Here is a 21,693-nt window from a genome sequence, read left to right as displayed (position 1 = left end):
CCCTGAAACCCTGCAACCGAGGGTTGCACGTGCAAGACAGACTTCAAGAATAAAGTCTGAATTTACGAGATTAAAGTCATAAATTTACAAGAATAAAGTCGGAATATTATGACCTGTTGTTTAGAAGAGAGCAAGAAAACGCATCTTTTCTTGCTCCAGGCGGAAGAACCCCTCTGAACGGCCCGCTGTTGCATCCACCCATAACCATTTCCAGCTATTCCCCCCCCAACACAAAAGCAGAGATTTCTTCCAAGTCTGTCTGGTTCTTTCTACTTTTTAAAGTCCTGATACTTATGACAATGTGATGCTGATGTGCTAAAAGACAACTCTCCTCTTCAAAAACAACAGGTTAGAATATTACGTCTTTATTCTTGTAAATTAAGACTTCATTCTTGTAAATTTACGACTTTATTCTTGTAAATTAAGACTTCATTCTCGTACATTTCTGTCTTTATTCTAGAAGTCTGTGATTTCTCAATGCGGCCCTAATACTCCGTCGTAGCAGAGGACACTAATGATGATAAAACTTTAGTGAACTTTAAGTGAAGATGATGTTTGCTTGAGATTAAATATCTACAGTTTAAATAGAAAATAAGTTGCCAGTAGCAACTTAAATGCATAATACATATACAAATACTTTGTTCATTAGAGCCATAAAACACAGTTTAAAGCGATAAGGGTTTTTAAAGACACCAGCGATGTGCACCCCCCTGCACTGGGACCCAGCCTGAGATATGAAAGCTCACTCTCACTGAAAACTTGGCTGGCAACAGGAACACAAGAGCAACAAACAGATTTTAGCTACTTAGATTAGAGAATGCTGTTTGTAACTCATGCATCCCCCTGCACCAAAGTAATTCAAATGTAATACCAAGTATAAAACATCCTTGAGACAAATATGGTGTCTTTTTCTCAGCTGCATGAGGAAAGAATGTTGTGATGATTAAACACTGAGAATAAAAACCATGACACACATATACAATATATAATATAATATAATATAAAAGTTTACATCTCTGACTTCAAGACACCAGTGTTGAGACAACAGCAGAGATACATACAGTGTGAAGGCACGTGTTCAAATTTAAATACTGAAACAGTTACATTAATTTTCCCTTTAATCCAAAGTGTAGCCACAGACATCCTTGGTTCTTAGGAGTCCAGAGGTGTGTGTGTGTGTGTGTATATGGTGTGTCAGGCAGCGTTTCTCCGGCGGTTCAGTTTGTAGTGGTGCAGAAGCTCCTGGTGGCTTTTCTTCTGCCTGCTCTTCCTCCTGAGACCAGCGGGCCTCGGAACATCTCCCCTGGATGAAGGTCTCCTGCTTCCTATGAACACAAAACACAAAGGAATTTGTGACTTCTGCATAAATACGCAAAAATGATTAACATTTGGTTGACTAAAAGTACCGCCCTGATGTAGGCCTCCACCGACCGAGTTTCTTTCCAAATGACTTAAAGCTGCAGCGTGTCACTTTTGGGTGATTATTTAGGGTTGTTCTTCTGCCTCCATTTGGTCTCATATGCTGCATTTATCTCATGAAATGAATTAAGAATTAATTTGTCATTGGTGCTGCTTTGCATTTACACTCAAACTCCAACCTGGATTGCAGCCGTCTTGCTTTACTAGCACAATATCGCTGTTGCCGGAGTGACTAACTTATACTGAGAAAGCTGAGACTGAATCTGCATTGTGTGAACTCATTTGACAATGATCTAATGATGATTTTCAATGATTTTTGTTAATCAATAAAAGTTACGTACTACAGCTTTAACATCCAAGAGGCCAATGACATGCAGTTAATCTGTGAGTTCATGTGAACATTTGTACGAGATTAGAAGTTATTAAAAGTTTCTCCTGAGGCACTCTTAAGAGAAGAGGTTTTTTTTGTGGTCACAATGACCTCGACCTTTGACCACCGAAGTCTAATAAGTTCATCCTTGAGTTCAATTCAAAGCTTGTGCAAAACCCAAAAGGATTTCCTCATGACTTTCTTAAAACAATGCCTGAACATACACACAGATGGCTGAACAATGTGAAAACAGAACGCCTCCACCCATGGTGAGGAATAATTGAAAAGAAAGCGCTCTCAGGAAAACCCCTGCCAACCCTTGAGGCTCTTTTGGAAAATGAAAGCAGACAAAAATCCTGTGGAATATTTAAACCAGAGGGGAAAAGAAAATGAAAATGTTATTTTTCAGCTAAAATAAAAGCCACTGACTTGTTTCACAGTGAGGTCCTTCGTAGCCTTGGCACTGACAGCGGAAGCTCCCTCCTGAGAGGACGCAGACCCCTTCGTTCATACAGGGGTTCGGGTTGCACAGGTTTACTGGCTTCTTTATCTCTGATTGGAAGAAATTAATAAAACAGCTGATTACCACAACGTAAAGTTTCACATTCGTATTTTCTTAAATCATGTTTGTTAGAGGCTCCTCGGGTCCTTCTTTTTTTTCTTATTTTATTTCTTCAACCAAACTTAAACAATCAGGATGTTGTCAGCATGAATACACAGAAAAATACAACAGCAAACACAAGCAAAACAAAGCACAGACAAAGGATATTTACAACAATGTACTAAATATCAGTGTTCTAGTTATAAATAGGTGAAAAAACAACACATTTTTTTTTATTACCCTTTTTTCTAAAGTACAGGACCTCTATCTATCTACCTACCTACCTACCTACCTACCTACCTACCTACCTACCTATCTATCATCTGTTCATGGTGAAATACGGCGGTGCAAAACGGCGGCCCACGTAAAGCAAGACATAAAGTACATATAAAATTCAGAAAATCCCAAAAGACTGACTGATTTATGATTGTCATATGTCCTTTGTTGGACCAAGCAAATCATATCTTTGCTTGGTAGTAATATTTGATGATATCTCATTTGTTGTGAGGCTCCATCATGTTTTAAATCTATAAGATAGTAAATACTGATATGAAGTTTGACTTAAAAAGTTCACTTTTCAACTTGCAATCAAATATCTTACCCAAATCAGTCAGCCCTAAAACTGAAATAAACATACGTCTGGGTATATCTGACAAAAAAAGCTTCGGTTCACACACCAGATAAATTATTTCCCAGCATGCAGCTCACCTGAACACAGCATCTGTACAAGAACGTCCTCAAAGTACTTGAGATCCTCATAAGATGACGCAGTGATCAGGTGCTCTTCTGAACCGGCAATCTGCAGCAGCCTCTCCCTCTGGATGTCACCAGTACCGACCACAAACAGCGAAACGCCGTTGTCTCTGAGCTTTTGTGCCGGCACCATGGCATCGCCTCCACCTGAACCGTCAGTCAGCACCACCACGGCCTTGTTGACTCCATGTCGCGCACCTTTGGCTATAGTCAGGACGCTGGAGTGGATGTGGAGCAAAGCTGTGCCGGTTGAAGCCTTTCCACCCATGTAGTTGGCTTCGTCCACTGCCTTGAGGATGGCGGAACCCGTCTCGTGGGTGTCCAGGTGGAAGACGGTGGCGGGTTTCCATCCGTACGTCACGAGTGCCACCTGGGCCACGTCATGGTTGATGTCAAACTGCACGGTGAGGCTGCGCACAAAGTCCAGCAGGATGGAGAAGTTGTCACTGCTCACTCCACCGGAGGCGTCCACGGCGAACACCAGGTCCACTGCTTGGCCCAGACAACCTGGACGACGAGTTCAAATGTTCAAAACAGGATTTAGAAGATTACATTTTAATATTCATGAGGGACAACAACATCAATATGAGACGTTTACTTTGAAAGGAGAGTGATTGTATGACGTACTATGGACACAAAGTCAGTGCCGAGAGAGCGTGCGTCTGTCCCCTACACTGAGATCCAGCTTGAGAAATGCAGGCTTGATCTAACTAAAGCGTGGCACCAATCACTGAATAAAATAAGAATATCTTTGCTGCTTTATCTGGCCAATAAACAGCCTATTCTGTATATAGTATTATATATACTGTATTCAAATAAACCTCAGTCTGACCAGAGTAGCCCACCTATGGTATCATTTGAAATTCCATTACTGTGTGTTGCTCATTACGTACCTTGTGTGTCCACACTGCAGATCTTGGCCTTGAGCTCAGGGATCTTGGCACTCAGCTTGTCAGGTGACGCGTAGGTGAGGGTTCTCTGGGGATTTCCCGTGATATTATTCAGCTGTCCCCTTAAGTTGTCTGGTCCCACCGCGATAAGAAAGATCTCTCTGTCTCTGGCGTATTTGGAAGGCTGTACCACCTCGTCGACAGCAGGGGTGGCAGTGAGCAGCACCACCACGCGCGGAAGGTCATCGGCGACATCGGCAAAGACCGGTGCACTCATGAAGCCGTGGCGCGTGACATAACGCAGAGCCTGTCCTGTCTTGGTTTCGCCGCCGACTGACTGAAGCGCCTCCACTGCCTTGAGCAGACCCTTCAGGTTTCCTTTGAACTTACCCACCTGGGCTTCTACCTGAACCTCCCCACCAAACACCGCCAGGCCCACTTTACTGGGGCTGTCAGAGCCAATCACTGTCTGCAGGACGCGCTTTAAGAAGGATTTGAGGCGGAGGAAGCCCTCCAAGGTCAGAGAGGCAGAGCCCTCCAGCAGGAAGAGCAAGTCCACAGAGCAGTCGAGGGATAGCGCAGGAGCTGAGGAGGGATGGAGTGTTCTGTTACTTAGATACTGTTGCTACACCATCACGGAGAACCAGCCTCGCTCTCACTGAAGACGTGGCTGCACTCAGTTCACCCACACCAAAGTCCATAGAGAAAATCAGCAATTTTACATCAAAGCACACAGGAGATGTTCATCCACAAGTGACACAAACTTACCAAAGGAGTCTAAAGTGATCAATTTTCTCTATGGATTTTGATGCAGGTGAGAAAGCGGTTTACAAACGTACTGTAAGTGTCCAGACAGAAAACACTGTTTACAAGCATGAAACATATTTGTAATATATTGTAGACATAAGGAGGCATTTATTTTATAAGGTGAGCCTTTTGTTATGTCACTAAAATCTGATTTTCCATGTGTCCCAATTGACAGACATGTTTCCAGTGAGAAGAAACTGTCTTGCCTCAAGGTTGCTCTACAGCACAGGGGGCACACACACAGCGCAGTACGTATAAAAACATGCTTCAAAATACAACAGTGTACAAACCACAGTGTGGGTCTCCTCCATAGCCAGGTGGACACACACAGTGGTAGCCCTCTGTACCCTCCGATACACAGGTTCCACCGTTCATGCAGGGCTGAGAGTCACAGGGATCTACGGAGAGAGAGAGAGAAGCACAAAGTGATGTCACAACTCCACAAGCAATGTCATTATCATCCGATTGCAACAACACAACACAAAAATCACAAGAGCAAAATGCAAGTTCCCTTTAAATGGTGACATAGCCAGGGCAAAAACCAGGTAAATGCTAAAATGCTGAATAAAACCAACTGAATGTCACATAAGCATCATCTTCTAAAGGATTTAAAAGATGACAGATGTATAACAAATTTTATAGAAAAATTAAATGGCAATTAAATGTGCAAATTCAGGCTATGTATTCCTGTGCAGACAAATACCCTAAACAAGAACCACAACATCAATGATATCTGAAAATGGACATAGTCACCAGGGGAGCGACTCCACTGATTGCTAAAAGAACTCAGTTTGGATCAAAGTCTATCGGAAAATCTGCGTAATTCTCACATTATCTCAGTAAACATGAGACTTAATGGTCTCAATCACTAGTTTCAGCTGTGCAGGCTGGCTACACACACTTACCCACGACCTGCAATCTGTTTGTGCATGTGGTATTACAGCGATAACTTTTCAGTATACCAAATTAATATAGACTATTACAAAAAAGTCAGAGTCTAAGTCAGGAGAGATAAACAAATCAGACTCAAGTCCTGCAACTCTGTCTCCACATGTCTCAAAAAACGCCATCTGGAATCAAAGGGGAAGGACAAGATTGTTACCTGGACAGATGGTTCGATGGCAGACTGTCTGGTGTCTCCTGTAAGCCTTGTTATACCTAAGAAAATGTTCATATTTTGTCAGTTTGAATCAGATTTATAAAAACAAACTTTGCCTCTTTAAAAGGACAAGAGTAACATTGATCATGTATTCAAGTTAAACCTCTCAGAGTGTGTGTAATGTGGTTTGGATGTGAAGTATCTATTAAAACGGTGTCACTTGCCTGTAATATGGACAGAGAGATGTGTATGGAGAATAACCTTTGTTGCCTTTCCAACACATGAAATTCCCCTGCAGCTCCTTCACCGTCTCCAGTGTCTTCCTTTCACAGGGGAACGACTCCACCTGACAGCCTGGAGGAGAACACAGAGATATGAAAGAATTGTGGAAATGGAAAGCGTTAAGGAGAGGGAGAACCACAGTTATTTTAAGGTTCCCATGTCCTTCTCTTTAAAATCATGCTTTGCTTTTTAATTTCATTTCAGTTGACAAACTTCAGCTTTTTTGGTTGGAAAACACTGTCCAACAGTGGGATAAAGCTGCCAAGACATTCCTAAGATATGGTAAACTAGACAATCACACTTCCAAACACCCATTTAAAGCCCAATGGCATCCTATTGATATACGCATCAAACTATGTATATCAGTAGGACGTCACGATATCCCACCTGCTGGTGTGGCATTGCAGACAGAGAAGGTGGTCAGTGTCGTGTACAGGCCATTGACGGCATCGTAGAAATGCTCGGCAAAGAACACGTGGCTCTCCATTGGCTCGCTGGCCAGGGTGTGAAGCTCCTCCCACCTGTAACACAGAGAAAAACAGTCATCACTTAAAAAATAAAGTTTCATAACGAGCAGAAAGTGAAGACACACTGACCACAATGTTTTATATTATGTATAGTGTATAATGAACGACTGGTTATTGTACAGAATTTGGTCAGGAGGACGCACTTTTGAACTTTTAAAAATGAGTTTGGTCCATGTCCAAAAAGAAATTAAGTCAGGGAAAAAGAGAAATAAAATAAATGAGAAAATAATCCTGGGAAAGTCAAAAAAAAATATTTGATAGAGTCTGATAACAGAGAAACAGAGTAGTTAGTGACTATCACATTTACCTGGGATATCGCACGCCGACGGCAAACAAGACCACCCCTGTTTCTTTGAGCTGTGCAGCCGTCTGTGCTGCGTTTCCCTGAGACATCCCATCTGATAACAGGATGACGATGCGGGCCACAGACGAGGAAGAGTTACGGCCACCGGGGAAACCCTTCCTCAGGATGTACTTGAGAGCGAGGCCCGTCTGGGTGCTGCCTCCTCTGGGATTTATACAGGATGAAATTGTGATTTTGTGTGTGTCATTTCTGGAGCAATACTGCCTGAAGAGAACACGTTCTAGTCAAAAAACTCATTTTTCTTGGACTGAGATAATGGCTCTATGAAGAATCATCACCGAAAGACACAAGAAACTAGTTTAAAAACAAATACATTCTGTCAAAGAGAGATAAGTGTACCTCAAAGACAGTGAAAAGCTCACACAAAGTCAGTGACCTAAACAAAGACAGTGATGTGATATCTTTATTTTCCATCCCTTTGTTCAGTTGCTCTGGGGCTGAAATTACAAGACAAGAGAGCCAAAACAAAAAAAGTGCCTTAGGCTTAACTTTATAACTTTATTAACTCTCAAGCAGTGATTTATGTCACCAGCACAAGGTATTGGTTTCTTAGCACGCACGTGCAGACTAAAATGAGAGGGTTTTCTTTTCCCCTTCATGCACAAACACAAGATCTCAGACACTGATGAATCATGTTGGATAACTTATCCATAAATAATATTTATGCTTTGACAGTTTTAATCTTCATAAAAAAATCACTCTAGAGCTGTTTAGTGCAATAAGCACTGTGTGTTAAAAAGGTTAATAGTTTTAAAGATGTGGCAGATTAGTGTTCTCTGTGACATGGTTAAGTCGTGAATCTTTAGAAAATAAATTAAAAAAACTACACAATAGTATTAACATCTGGAAGAGTTTTGTATGAAAAATAAACCTTTTAACCTTTTAAAATAAACCTATTATATACAGTATACATTAGATTTGGTTTTCATGTTTGTTTGAATAAATACAGGGTTTGTGTTGAAGTTCCTTCAGAACCATCAGTACGAACACTTGGTACAAAGTTGGACCCCAGCGCAGGATACAACACACAAGAAGGGTTCAAGCAAAAAATACAGATGCAGAGTTTGGTAATAGAAAGGATGTAAAATCAAAGAAATATCAAGAAATATGAGTGAAAAAACCACAACGCAAGACAAAAATAATAAATTATTATTTGAACCACAAAAAGGGTAATTAAAGTTCAAATGAATCAAAGCACTAAAAGGTCCTGTGTGGAAGTATTAGGGACATCTAATGGCGAGACTCCAGAATGCAACAAACTCCTCTGCTCACCCCTCCCTCTCCCCAGTGTATCAGAGAACTACGGTGGCCTTCATATACCACAACAGATGCAAGGACTCTTTTACAAGTCTCCCCACTCTTCCATGGATTTATCAATGGTTTATACATCAGGTGTATGTGGTCGGTGCTGTTCTTCTTCATTTATGTCATGATCTTCTGCTTCCACACATGAAATGTGCACTGCAGCTGATTTATCCATGTAGAAACATGGCGGCACGTGATGACAAGACCCTCACATTTGAAAGTCAAGCAATTTAGATTTTAAAGGCATAATACACTTATACAAACACATAAATAGTATATTCAATGTCTGCCAACAATCACTCCTAAATGTTACACACTGGACCTTTAAAAAGTCACTCTGAAACTCTAAAAGGTGTCGAGTTCATGGGTCAGAACATTATTAATGTGATCTGCAAATGAGCATTTAATATAGTGGCTGATCAGTGTACTGCAAAGGTAATGTGAAAGGTCATTTTAAGCTTGAGGAGCCATTTCAAACCAGATCGCAAGCCAAAATGATTCTTCTACACTGCACACACACACACATGCAAGGCCAAATTAATCAGCTACCTCTTCCTCAGGTTCCATTCTTATCCAGTGAACACCTGTGCTGTGCCTCTAATCTGAAATTAATTTGTTTTTCCCCTTTTGGAACATTGGGTATTACTTGGCCTCTGGAGGTAAGCACATGTGTGTGTTTGCTGTCAACATCACTTTGACATAAATCCTGTTCTGTCTAAACAAGTTTCTATTAAATCTCTGTTTGTCTAACTCATTTAAACTGGTTATAAGTCTGAACTGGGAACTTTCAGTAGAGACTACACCTATATTCAGATTCTAGCAAATGGAACACACCAAGGTTAGTTTGATGCTAATACACTGCTCAAATCCTCACATTGTTTTTACTATGTTAGACATTTAGTATTCTAAATTCTTTGAAACTTAGTCCTTTATCAGAGGAAAAACAACACAGATTTAGGCCCAAATTACATTGTAATGGCGCATTTCCACCTGCTCTACTCGCCTCGCATCGCAATGGCACGACACGGCACGATTAGGTTGCATCTCCACTACAAAAAAGTACCTACTTAACGTGGGCGGAGTCATCACTGCACGACTGTGCAGTAGTTTTAACTTATCTAAAATTCGGCACTGTTTGGCTTGATTTCTGTCCACACATCTCCGGAGTACAGCCTCCTGCTCCACAGACTACAGCGGCAGCGGTCTGCGATGCCGCTCGCGATCGCCCTAAATACACCACTCCACTTTAAAAGGCTCCTGTTAAATATAGAGGTTTCCCTGCTAGTTGTTGGAGATTAACCTACATTTTTAGGATTATTAAGTAGTTTTAAGTGATCTACAGTTTGGTGCTGTTCGGCTTGATTTGTGAGTGGGACGTCTCTTCCTGTGACGGGACTCTGGCCAGTCAGCGGCCAGCAGTCTGACCAATCATTGCATAGTACTTACTACTAGCACGCTTGGAACTTTGCTGAAGCAGGTACTAAAAACAGTACCTGGTACCAGGTACTATGCCAGTGGAAACGCTACTTAAACCGTGGCGTGGTGAGTACAGCTGGTGGAAATGCGCCATAAATAAACTCTCCCACGTCCTAAAACGGTGTCCGACTGCAGGTGATACATGTATGTGAGGCTCATACCTGTAAGAAATCTTCTTCATGTGCTTCTTCAGCTCTTGCTTTGTGGTGTACGTGTCGAGAGCAAACTCCAACCGAGGACTGGAGCCAAACTGAATCACACCCACTCGCACCTGGACACAGGTATATGAGAATGGATCAACATGACACAGAGAGAGAGAGAGAGAGAGAGAGAGAGAGAGAGGGGGAGGGGGGGGTGGGGGAGAGAAAGGAACAAACCTTGTCTGGTCCAACATCAAGTGCTTGGCTGAGTTTGATGGCATAGTGTTTAGACCTCTCAAAACTGCCCTTTCCCACGCTGTAGGAACCATCCATGACAAAGATCATATCCATAGCTGCTGAGCACTGCATCACTTTCCATGGAAACACACACACACACATGATATTAAAGGTCAGTCCCACCACATCTGTACATGTAGATCCAAACTCATAGATCCAAGTCATTTAAAGAGGTAGAAGACTATAGTAGATTGATATCGGTAGATATTCTAGGTCAGGGATCAGCAAGTGAATATTGGGCCAAAACATTGTATCTTCGTCAGAAACAAAAACCCATGTTTGCTGCCTTTAGCTAACAATACTGTGGACGTTGTCTTTAATCACCAGCTTTTTACAGACAAATGCGTGTGAGATACGATGTATGTACTCGTACTGTCAACATTTATTGTGCATCATTTGAATTTTAAGAAGAATTTTACTTTGAGCCTAAAATATGCAAGTAGTTATTTTACCGACATTTACTCCCCAAACAGCGGCGTTTTTATTTTTATTTTTCAAACCAAACATTTATTAAGTTAACTGTCAACTAACTTAATAAGACAACAGAATCTATTTGCATCAGTTCAAATTTGTTCTCAGAATAAAAGCTCTGAACTCGATATTAAAATGTCATTGTTTTTGTGAAGATAAGCAAATCATTTAAAGACCAGATACTGATAAAACCAAATCTTCTGTTTGTGATGCTAGTGTTGTATTGGACAAAAACAGTGGAGACCATCAACTGTTTTTAAAAGTGTCACAGTGACTGACCCCCCTTTTCTCTCTCCCTTCTCTTTCAAACATAATAAAACTGTAATGTCTGCTCCTTAATAAATTGGGATTAATGTACTCATGCTGACAGCTCTAATTGTTTGGCTCATCTGCAATAAATCCAAGGCCCTGGTCCAAATCAACACATTTCCTGGCACAAAGATTCCTTTTCTGACATTGTGATATTATGGGATAATCCCGGTTACTTATCAAATGGCCTGTTGCAGATGAAAATAATACCTTCACATAATAAAAGCTTAGCATGCCAGAGCTCAATTTTCTTTTCCACAAAACAATTACCATTACTCTTCCTTCCCTGGGCGTGTTTGTACTCGCCGGCGGCACAAATAATCCCCAGTGTTTCTGTCCTGTTAGAATGTGCAGCTGATCAGGGAGAGGGGCCATTAGAGTTGGAGAGTGTGTCCAGTCTGTCTGTCTGTCAGTCACTGGCTTTGTTCATGTGGAGGTCAGGCTAATGAAGACCACCCGCCACCTTAAAGGATCCTTTTAAAATGACTCTAATTGTCTATTTATAACTCATCAGCGTCATATTTTACAACGCCCTTCACGTTCTGTCTTGCTGATGCTGTCATTTCCTAAATATCATGTCATGTTCACTGCAGTTTTGGGAACAGACTCACTTTCTCCTGCAGACTTGATTTTTAAGATGTTCTCATGGCTGGTTTGGATCTCCTGCACTGTGGTGCCCCGCTGAGCTAGAAGAGACACAACAAAAACACAGCGGTCAGTTCAATCAATGTCCACACACATACTGTCTGCACTATACATGGTATTATACACAAGCATGATGCTGGATGGACAGTTCGTACTGTACTTCTGCTGAGTCTGTGACAAACATGGTGAAAGAACTTGCCGGAAACTTTCATCAAAGGTTGTTACTGATGCACAGTCAGCATTAACTCCACAGTGTGCACCCTCTGTGCCGAAAACCAGCCAAAAAAGGCTCAGCAAATAAAATATACACTTATTTAAATCTACAACAGCAGAAGAATATGTTTGCTGCTTTAACTCTGTAAGAGAGCATTTCCCAACTGGCACCAAAGTCAGTGATTTTACATCATGGCACACAGGAGATGTTTATCAAACACTGGCTCCAGCTCTAGGTTTAAGTGTTATTTTGTTTGAAATCCTTTGTTTGGATTTTCTTAAGTGACAAAAACGTACCAATTGAGGCCACAGGAGACCACCCTTGTAGCCCTGAGGTTAAAACTTTTCTTTTTGGCCTTTGTATGGGAGAGTGAGAGGTTTACAAACCTCTGTTTCCAGGATGAAACTTAAGATATCAGTGAGTGGGTGGGGTCCGCAGAGTGTGTACAAGCCATACAACTCTGTTCATACTAAATGAGTGTCTGTGTCAGTCTGGTGTTCCACACATTCATGTGTACTGCACATACACATCGACATGAAATTAAAAGCACACCGGGATAAATGCTGTGTCGCTCATCATTAGAGATTTAAAAAAATAATAAAAATAACTGGGATGCTGTGATGTTCAAAACCACTGAACTTCAGTGACTCCCCACTTGACCCCATCCGAGGTGGATAATTGAGTATCTAAAGCTAATGAGAACAGACAAGTGAAGAAAGCCATTCTTTGGCTCCATTCACTGGCAGGACGTCGCCCTGTTCATGCACACATACAGACCAGAGAGGACGGCCACAGGGACATCCTGTTCTGTCCCCGCTGTCCCCACTAACCCCAGAGATATTTGTCCATCCCAGAGACAGAGACGGAGCGCTTCATTGGTTTTAGAAACATGAACAGCCCTTCTCTTCTTCTGAATCAGGACAGAGAGAAATTGTCAGTACGTCCCTGTCCACTACTGGAGTGTCTCTGCTGTCCACCTCCTGTTGTTTTAACACCTGTTCCTCTGCTGAAAAAGGGATCATTTTCAAAAAAATCAAAGTTTCATGTACAGATGTCAGCTGTCTCATCTGATACAGATGACGATGTTTATATAAGTTGCCTTAAAATAGCCCATTCACATTCCTATTTTTTTTATGTTACAAAGTCACAGCTAGGCTCCATCCATGCAGTGAAAACTCAACAGGATGTAATCTGATTAAGGTGTATACTGTATGGGGCTGTGCATGTCGTAATCTGATTATTAGACCATATTTGGATGAAAATAAATAGAAAATGCTGTTTACAGGGTGGTGTCTTATTAAGATTGATGTCTTAAAGGTGCAGTATAGGCAACATTTTTTAATCCACCACACCCACTCTGCATAGAGGTTCCCTTCCCTGGACATAATTGTTACTCCAGCAATAGCAACAACTACCCATGCTGCAAAGAAACCTAAAAAAAAAAAAAAAAAGACAAATGGACAGTAAAAACAATAAAATGTCTTTCCTGCCAATGTAGAGTTACACACTAATCAAAGTTACGAAATAATGTTATTTTAGGATTAAATATATATAATATGACACCCTAACAAAAAGTATCATCAATCATATCACGGAGAGGAAGAAACAAACAAACTAAGAATAAGCCTAACACCAAAGTAGCACCTGCAACCCAGAGGCCAACACTTTGACCTCTTCACAATCCTGACCCTTTCATCCGCCCCTAATTCCAACCTCATTCCCAGCCTAAAGTCTTTCCGACAGTGAAAGTTTTTAGGGTCTTGGCAAGCTGCTTTCTCGTGGTCAGTGAGGCCCCACTGCACTGAACAAAAACTCTGTCTGTTCAGCCAAAAGTGCCTCCAGCAAAGCTGACTGTGTATCCTTCATGCCTGTGAATGAAAACCTATAGCAGGGAAGTGAGGTGCAAGATAATGAGCAGGAATCCTCAGGCTGACGAGGTTATATCTAATAGACATTAATCCCACCAGTCTCTCCCTCCACCACTGTAGTCTGGGAGATGAAAGGAACATTGGCATGAAATCAGCTCCTACCTCCTATGTGTGAACTTTAATCTGACAGGCTGGATTACATGGAGTCCCTGCCAGCAGAGCACTGCAACATGTTATCTGTGTTGTCAGCACAGGGGGAAAGAATGGGGCGTCTTGACAAGGTGAAAACAGTCTGGTTTGCTCAGGTTCAAAGTCTTAAAGTGGCCAGTAATAAATAGTTCACGTGGTGCTAAAGCTGTCATTTTTGAAAACAACTTAAAGATTGTACAGCCCCAAAACTCCCGCCTCTCCCCGCAGGCAAATACCAATACTTTTGGCTCCAGGAGAACAACCGTCGATTTGCTATAAAGGCGATGCTTGGAAACGAGCAGCATTTTGAGGAAGGAAATGGCTTTGAAGAGAAGATAATGGGAATTCTTCAGCACTCGGAGGAGTCGACAGGTTAAAGCTGTAAAATGTCCTGTGAAAAATATCAGGTTGAGCACAGTCGCATCAGCCGCCGAGCTTGTGATTTTTATTACACTATTACAAGCGTACCCGTCAACAAGTGTATCAAAATAACATTTATATGTTAATATTCATCACAACTTTAGTCAAACTACACATGACAGCAGCCACTTTTCGCTCTGAAGTTCAGAAACAAAAACTAATGCTTTTGTAAAGAGTCAAGGTTGATCTGTTTCCAGTCTCTGTGATAAACTAAGCTTAAAGATATGCAAAAAGAATCCCTATAAATCATCTTTAACGCACCTCTAAAAGAGTGTGTGGTGGTGTTTGTATCTGCAGAGACGCTGCCCTCTGATGGTATTAAATGTTATCCCGTTGTTTTGCTCTGGGTCAAGACGTTTCTGGGCAGCAACCAGTGCATTTGTATCCTCTAGTTAATTACAGCGAGGGAGCAGGACAATCAGGTTACAGTGGAGCAGATATCAGCAGCTCAACTCCAAGAGAGGATGGGGATGAAGAGCGACAGGGATGTTTTACCATTAAAGCCACCGGTTGATTCTTCAACTGTCGCTTATGAGCAAAAATCAATATTTAATCTCATATTTATCACTATATACATTTTTAAACATTTCATGGTAACCTTTATTAACTGTATCACCCAGCCCTACACTCTACAAATACTTTTCAATATGCAAATGTTAGTAACCCTGAGAATATTTTGAATACCAGAGAAGCACAGAGGGTAGTTCTCAAGTGAAACTCAAACAAATGACTCCACTGACCTTGAAGAAGAAGCAGCAGAGTTACGAGGAGGGAGAGATGGATATCAGGGTGCATGGTGTGACACCTGGAATGATAAGCCAAGGAACACGTTTAGAAAAATAAGACTTTCTGTTTTCCAGCATTATTTACAGTGTCACACAATATTACACATTACATTTGACCACACATTACACAGAACAATCACAGCAGAGAGAGAGAAATCCTTTCACATTATTGACTTTAAGGATGGACTGATTCACATCTTAAACTGCAGGACTCTGTATTTGTGTTTTGATGATAATTCATATTCAGGACGATGCTTCATCCTTTTCTCAAACTACAGTCATTTGATATGATCTTTCCAGAACAGCAGATGATCAACCAGCACTTATACCTGCTTGATTTGAGACCATGTGGGAAGTAGTGTTATTTTAAAGCTCCAGGCTGTAACTTCCAGTGTTGCTACCCCGCAGGTGAGCCTGCAGAGCGTTCTCAAAGGACAACTCTAGGTCCATATTGCAACTGTTTGTTTTTGTATCTCACTACCTCGCTCATGTTCCATAGAAACAGGGATAATTCCTTAACCTAAGGTTTGCTGTCGTCTAAATCAATAGGCAGTATAAATGTGGATGTGTTGTGTTCGTACCACCATTATTCTACAACCTTGCAAAGAAGCTAAACACAAGACGTTGTCTATTCCAGCTTGAATTAAGGTATATCTGATAAACGGTGTGCCTTTTTACTTTATGATGTATCCATGTACTTAAATTAGAGGTCTAATGATTAATCATTTTAGCTGATTAATAAAACCTATTCAGTGGCCGTGCTGCTTCCACCTGTTGTGGAGACAGGTTGTGATTACGATTGAGGGGGTCACAATTTGATTAAAAATTGATTTTCAATCAAAAACAAATTCTGATTCAAAAATTAATTTTTGATTGAAAATTAAATGAGAGCTTGTGTAAGAGAAATATCATCCCAGTGACTTTAGTCCTAAGGGGGTGGGACACTATTAGGTATTAAAATGATATCGGCCTTGAAATCCAGTATCGGTCGACATGTAATTTAAATCCAGGGTTATCAATGTCACCTGCCTTATTCTCTATATTCACTGTTGGATATGAAGTCAAAAATAAGGTTTCATTAACTCTGGCTGCTGATAAGTTTGACCATAATGCCCTGCCTGTTTCAAAAGTCTGTGCCTAAAGACGACCGACGTTCCAGGCTGTGTGTATTTCTGAAACAGAGATAGGATTGTGTGCAGGATGGAGCTCAGCTTTAAGAAGAGTCTTCTGTGTTAGTCTGTGTGTGTGTGTGTGTGCGCTTGATACATATCTACAGAGCAGGCATGCAGCATGCAGGAGGCCTGGGTTGATGCCCCATTTGTGTTTTCACTCCTATGAACTGAGATTTCAGTCCTACCAGGGACTCTAATAGGAAGAAGAGGGAAGCAGTCATGCACGCCTACAAATAAAGTATACACATGGTATAGACTATACAAGTGTGCACTACACACACCTGCCTACTAAAAGTTGGCTGTCTCTTCACAAGCATTCTTCTGCATCATTCCTCTGTCTCCCTCCCTCTCTGTCTACACTTACAGACAAAAATAAGCGACCGTCTACTGTAACCTTTCAGCAAATGTAAATGACATGAACTGAGAGAGAAGCAGACTACGACCACATTTAAGAGTGCGTAAACACTTGTAGTGGTAACAGCAGGTAACACGTTCATTAGAGGAGTCACATTTTGCTCCTGACTGAACTTCTGCTTGGTCAGTTCCAGCTGTTTCCTGTATGTTCACCTGTTACAGTGATGACTGTGGTGGAGACAAACCTTCACTTCATTCTATGTTCATACTCTTGACATTCTGTTTGGAAAAAAACAAATCAAAACTGAAGTACCATCATCTGACAACAGATGAAAGCAAGAAACTGAACCTGAATCATCATCATCATTATCATCATCATCATCATCATCATCATCATCTTCATCTCCTTGAGCCTCCCATCATCCAATTAGATACTTTTGAACCAACAACTTCCTGTGCTGCCAAGAAACAAAAGCCCCAAAAAGATCTGATATCTGTTCATAAAACGATCTTTTAATATTATGCCATGTCCCTTCTTTGTATCATCACAGCACCCTCTGCTGGACAACATGGTGATTCCTTCAAAATGTCTGATGCAGTCTGAGGCCGTTCGAAATCAATTTGGTTTTAAAGGTCTGACTTTGAAATATCTTCCACAACTGTTGCACTGTGGTCACATTTACATAAAAATTGTAGTAATGTAAGTTTAGACAGATCCATTGTGTGAAAGTCTGTTGAATAACCATGCAAGATAAACATGTACCTATCTCTAAATAAACTGATATAAAACCAGATCAATTTGGAAATCATATTGAATCGTAACCTTGTAAAATGGAATAAAATAGACTCATGACATTGGTGTAACCAGTCCTTCTATAAATTCTATAAATAAATTGTGTGTCAACATGAGTAGAGTTTCAGGCATAGAGGATCTTAGAGTTGCAATCCCAAAATGTGACTATTTTAACAAACCTGCAAATCAAATTCAACAATCAGCTGTGAAAAGCAAAAGTCAGCTCACTCTTCAATAATAATACCCACAATTTCCTACAGTAAAATATACAATTAAAAAAAACAAAACTTTAAAAGTTTTAATGGATTCTTAATCTAATGATCCTACCCATTGTAAGTTTAATCAGAGCTGTGAATGGGTTTTTCCTTGTAGAAGTATCAGTGTACAGTTTCTCAACTTGAATTAAAGTATAAACATGACATTTCCCACCTATAGGAAAATAAACCAAAAGACTACAGTTAAGGGGATATTCCCAAAAATTAAAAGGGCCTTAACCATGGATGTGCTCTCTGATTTGAATTAGTTGGCAGGTTGGGAAGTGCCTCCACTTTGTAGTCTATCATTAGGTAAGAGTGTGAGCTTTTGGAGAAACTTCATACAAAAATCCACAAGTCTCCTAACCTGTAGTTTGAGCTGTGTGATGTTGACACCCTGCCTCTTTAAATGATTTAAGAATGACTCACCTGAAGTATCGCCACGTTTAAAACAGGAGAATGTGGAAACTTTTTTCCCACCACAAGGTGCAAGTAAGGGTGTGATTAAGTGCCACAACTATCTGTAATTCAAAAATGTTCTGGTGTTATTATTTAAACATGAGAGCAAAGACAGAGGATGCAAGGTGAAGAGGAAAGTGAAGTAAAGGGAAATCTGATGAAGTTATATTTTTACTTTTACCACTATGTTTGTTTAAGTCTAATAACTGAGGAAAACGTTCTAATTTTCTTCTGACTGGAAACTTGTTCGTTTTGCTTTATAAACTCATCCTTCTCTCATACCCTAGCCCGTTAGAGACCACACAGAAGTCATTGATCCACTGTTGCCTCCAGCAATAAGTAAATGTGTTTTTCTGATATTCCGCTTTGTTTGGATTTACCTGAGTGACTCAGACTCAAACAAAATGAGGCAGCAGTAGACTAGCAGTTCCTATGTCACTGCAAGCTTAAAACATGGAATTTCCCAATGGACTTAGGTGCGTGAGCGTGAGCTGTTAAACCTTTTCGGGCTGGAAAAGGCAGTCTTTTTACTTCTCACCTGATTTACTACATCAGTAAACATTTCCTGATGAGTTCATAATAATTACAAAGTCGCTTTACATTAAAAGCACAATAATGGAAAAACAAAAAGACAAATACAAATAAGTTAAGTTGAATAAGGAAAAGGTCAGAACAGTCGCAGATGGTTGGGGGTAGTGAGTTTCAGAGGGAGGGGGCTGCAATGGAGAAGGCTCTGTCTCAGTTAATGCCTTAAATTGCTCGTTTCAGGTCATCTTCAACAGATCATGGTGTTGATTTTGTGAATTATGTTCCCATTTAGAGGGAAATGGGCAATAAAGCATGGCACATACAAGTGGACACCAGTGTGATTGACAACAGCAGGCGATGTATGTGAATTTCTGGTTGCAAAACCGCAACATGGCACCAGCGAAATTGCAAATCTTGAGCTATCAAAAGGGGAGTTTTTATGGGTGATGTCATGCCAGTTGTCACTTGGTTTAACAGATAAGTTTTCAGCAAGCGCCTCAGGCAGTGTTGGACATGTGTTGACATAATGTGTTGCACCTAAAAAAAACACAAATCAGGTTAGAGGTCTGAAGGATCTCACTCACAAGTTTTCCAGGTCACAGTCATCTTCAGGAGTTGGCTGTAGGCTACTGAACTTGAGTTTCACCTCTCATCCAAGAGGCTTCTTCTTTAGAACTGAAGAGTCTTCTTTGATGAGAGGTGAAACATTACATGAAGGTCAGGTAAAAACTATTCTATTTGGAGGTCCCCCCCCCCCCCCCCCCAAAAAAAACAGCTGACTAGTGCACCGTAATAACAGCTTTGTGAGACCCGACTAGACCCAATACACCAATGACCCCTTTTGCCTAGGACCCCCAAATACTTTTGAAACACCCCTGTTGAACACAAGCTAACATTTAAACAAGTTTGTTTATCCAGCATTTTAACTTTTTTCTGGCTCTTTGTCAACATCTGCTCACTCTTAAAATGTGTCAAAGGTCAAAGGCAGGTTTAAGAAGGGGGTGAAGGGTCAAGAGCCTATAATGCAACTGCAGCCAAGAATGAAAAAAAGGCAAACACATTGATGACAGGCTTAAGACTAAATCGGTTAATGGAATCTACTTTTGATGTCAACTGCTTGTACTTACAGCTTAAACTGATGCTGTGACTTTATATGTGTAGAAGTAAAAAGTAAAGAATTAAATTAACTGTTCTTAACTGTTAGCGTGCTTGTAGTTTTTAAAAACGTGAAGGGAAAGAAATGGTCTATTGTACACAGAACCCACAATACAAATCCACAGAATTAATATATATATGAACCACTACAAGTAAGTGAGGGACAGACAGTGTGTTAAAAACAGTGGACAGTTTTCAACATGTTGCCTGTTTGGAGATGGAGACAAGAAAACAGGAACGTGATTTACACGTTGTGTTGTAGAAGGCCTAACTGGAAAAATAAAAAAATAAAAATCTCACTGTGTACTACATTTGAAATACTCTCATTTTAGCATGCTGTTTGACAGTGACTCAAATGGCTGATCTGCTACATTGCAACACAGCTTATACACTAATGTGCTTATGTGCATTAGAATAAGCCGAAAATGTGGAGCAGTCTCGCAGCATAACATAGTTATCTTTTTTTTTTTTTTTTTTCTCCAGTTTGGCCTTTTCAACAGGTTGTTTTTCCTCTGCTGTCACACATGGTGCTTCAGTTCTGCCCATGTCTGAACCATCCCTTTAAGTAACATTTCATGTAAGTAAAAAGTACTTTTACTTGAGTAGATGATTTTAGCAGCATTCCCACCTCTGCATACATGCTACTTTAGTATTTACACAGATGTGTATTGCATATGTCTATATTCATCCCAGCCAAAATCAAACTTCAAATTAGTCACTTTTCCCATTCATTTGTATGGGCTTTGTCATTAAAGACGTCTTTGATTAAATTGTACATAACACAATGTCAAGTTTGGATATCTGGAATTAAATTGATTCACATTTGAGATTTATCTGCAGTCTAAAATTACAGTTCAGGATACATGCAGTTCTGCTGTAATTGTTTAATATAGAAATCCCACTCAAATTAATGGAAAAAAGTGACGTACTTTCTCAATGGAAAAATGTAACCAAACTGCAGTTGATAAAACGTTGCGTCTTGCAGTCACCGGTGTTTTTACATGCACACGCATGTAGGGGTCACAACAGGCCGAGCTCTCCACCATCAAAACAAACGTTACTACCGCAGCAGCAGAGAAAACATCACGTTCTTACCCTGTGCAGTTTCAAGTCCTTGAATATCAGTTGCTTCTCTCTCACTCTCACTCGCGAGTCCTCTCAGCTGCGCTTCTGCACCACTGTGTTCTGCTCCGAGTCCGGACAGGAGAGCAGCGACCCCTCCTCCTCGCCATGCCCACCTCTGATGCTCCTGCACCGGCTGACTCTCATTTGTCTCAGCCTGTACACAGACACGGGGCAGGTATGGAGACAGGGAGGAGCTGCAGCCTTCCAAACTTCATCATCTCTCATCTCCACGAGGAAAAACCGCTTCCATACACACACGTTTCTGTCCAAAAAGCCATATTTTCAATTCTGTTTACCACCTTCATATTTGAAGATGTCACTATGCTAATCCAATAGAAAGTGACTTTATTATGCTCCACACCCTACTGAAATTATGTAATTACACATGAAAAAATATTTTAAACTAGAAACCTAAACTTAACATCCTCAATAAATGAAGGCATCTAGTATAAAGTACCCCTTTCTTTATTTATCAACATCATATTCATTACTTTAACTGTATGTTGGTCACTTTATTTAGTTCCCTTAACAGCCATTCCGACATTTTAGTAGAAAAGTCATTAAACAAACATGCACCCCGAAATTAACCAAGCTAAAAGTAACCCAGGTGTCATTATTATTA

General features: G+C 40.6%; 1 protein-coding gene across 1 annotated transcript; it reads right to left on the bottom strand.

The window, feature by feature from the left end:
• Positions 1-977: 977 nt before the first annotated feature.
• vwa2 (von Willebrand factor A domain containing 2) lies at positions 978-21,567 on the bottom strand. The gene is made up of 14 exons (XM_058621195.1): positions 21,042-21,567; positions 15,187-15,251; positions 11,722-11,796; positions 10,271-10,404; positions 10,055-10,164; positions 7,056-7,256; positions 6,609-6,742; positions 6,164-6,293; positions 5,943-5,998; positions 5,131-5,238; positions 4,037-4,618; positions 3,099-3,650; positions 2,219-2,341; positions 978-1,325 (listed from the first exon to the last, which is right to left on the bottom strand). The coding sequence occupies exons 2-14, from the start codon at positions 15,239-15,241 to the stop codon at positions 1,195-1,197; spliced, it is 2,391 nt and encodes a 796-aa protein (XP_058477178.1). The 5' UTR covers positions 15,242-15,251; positions 21,042-21,567; the 3' UTR covers positions 978-1,194.
• Between the last annotated feature and the right edge of the window lie 126 nt (positions 21,568-21,693).

This window comes from Solea solea, chromosome 21 (genome assembly GCF_958295425.1).
Source record: "Solea solea chromosome 21, fSolSol10.1, whole genome shotgun sequence".
Taxonomy (NCBI): domain Eukaryota; kingdom Metazoa; phylum Chordata; class Actinopteri; order Pleuronectiformes; family Soleidae; genus Solea; species Solea solea.
This window is presented reverse-complemented; position numbering and strand designations above follow the sequence as displayed.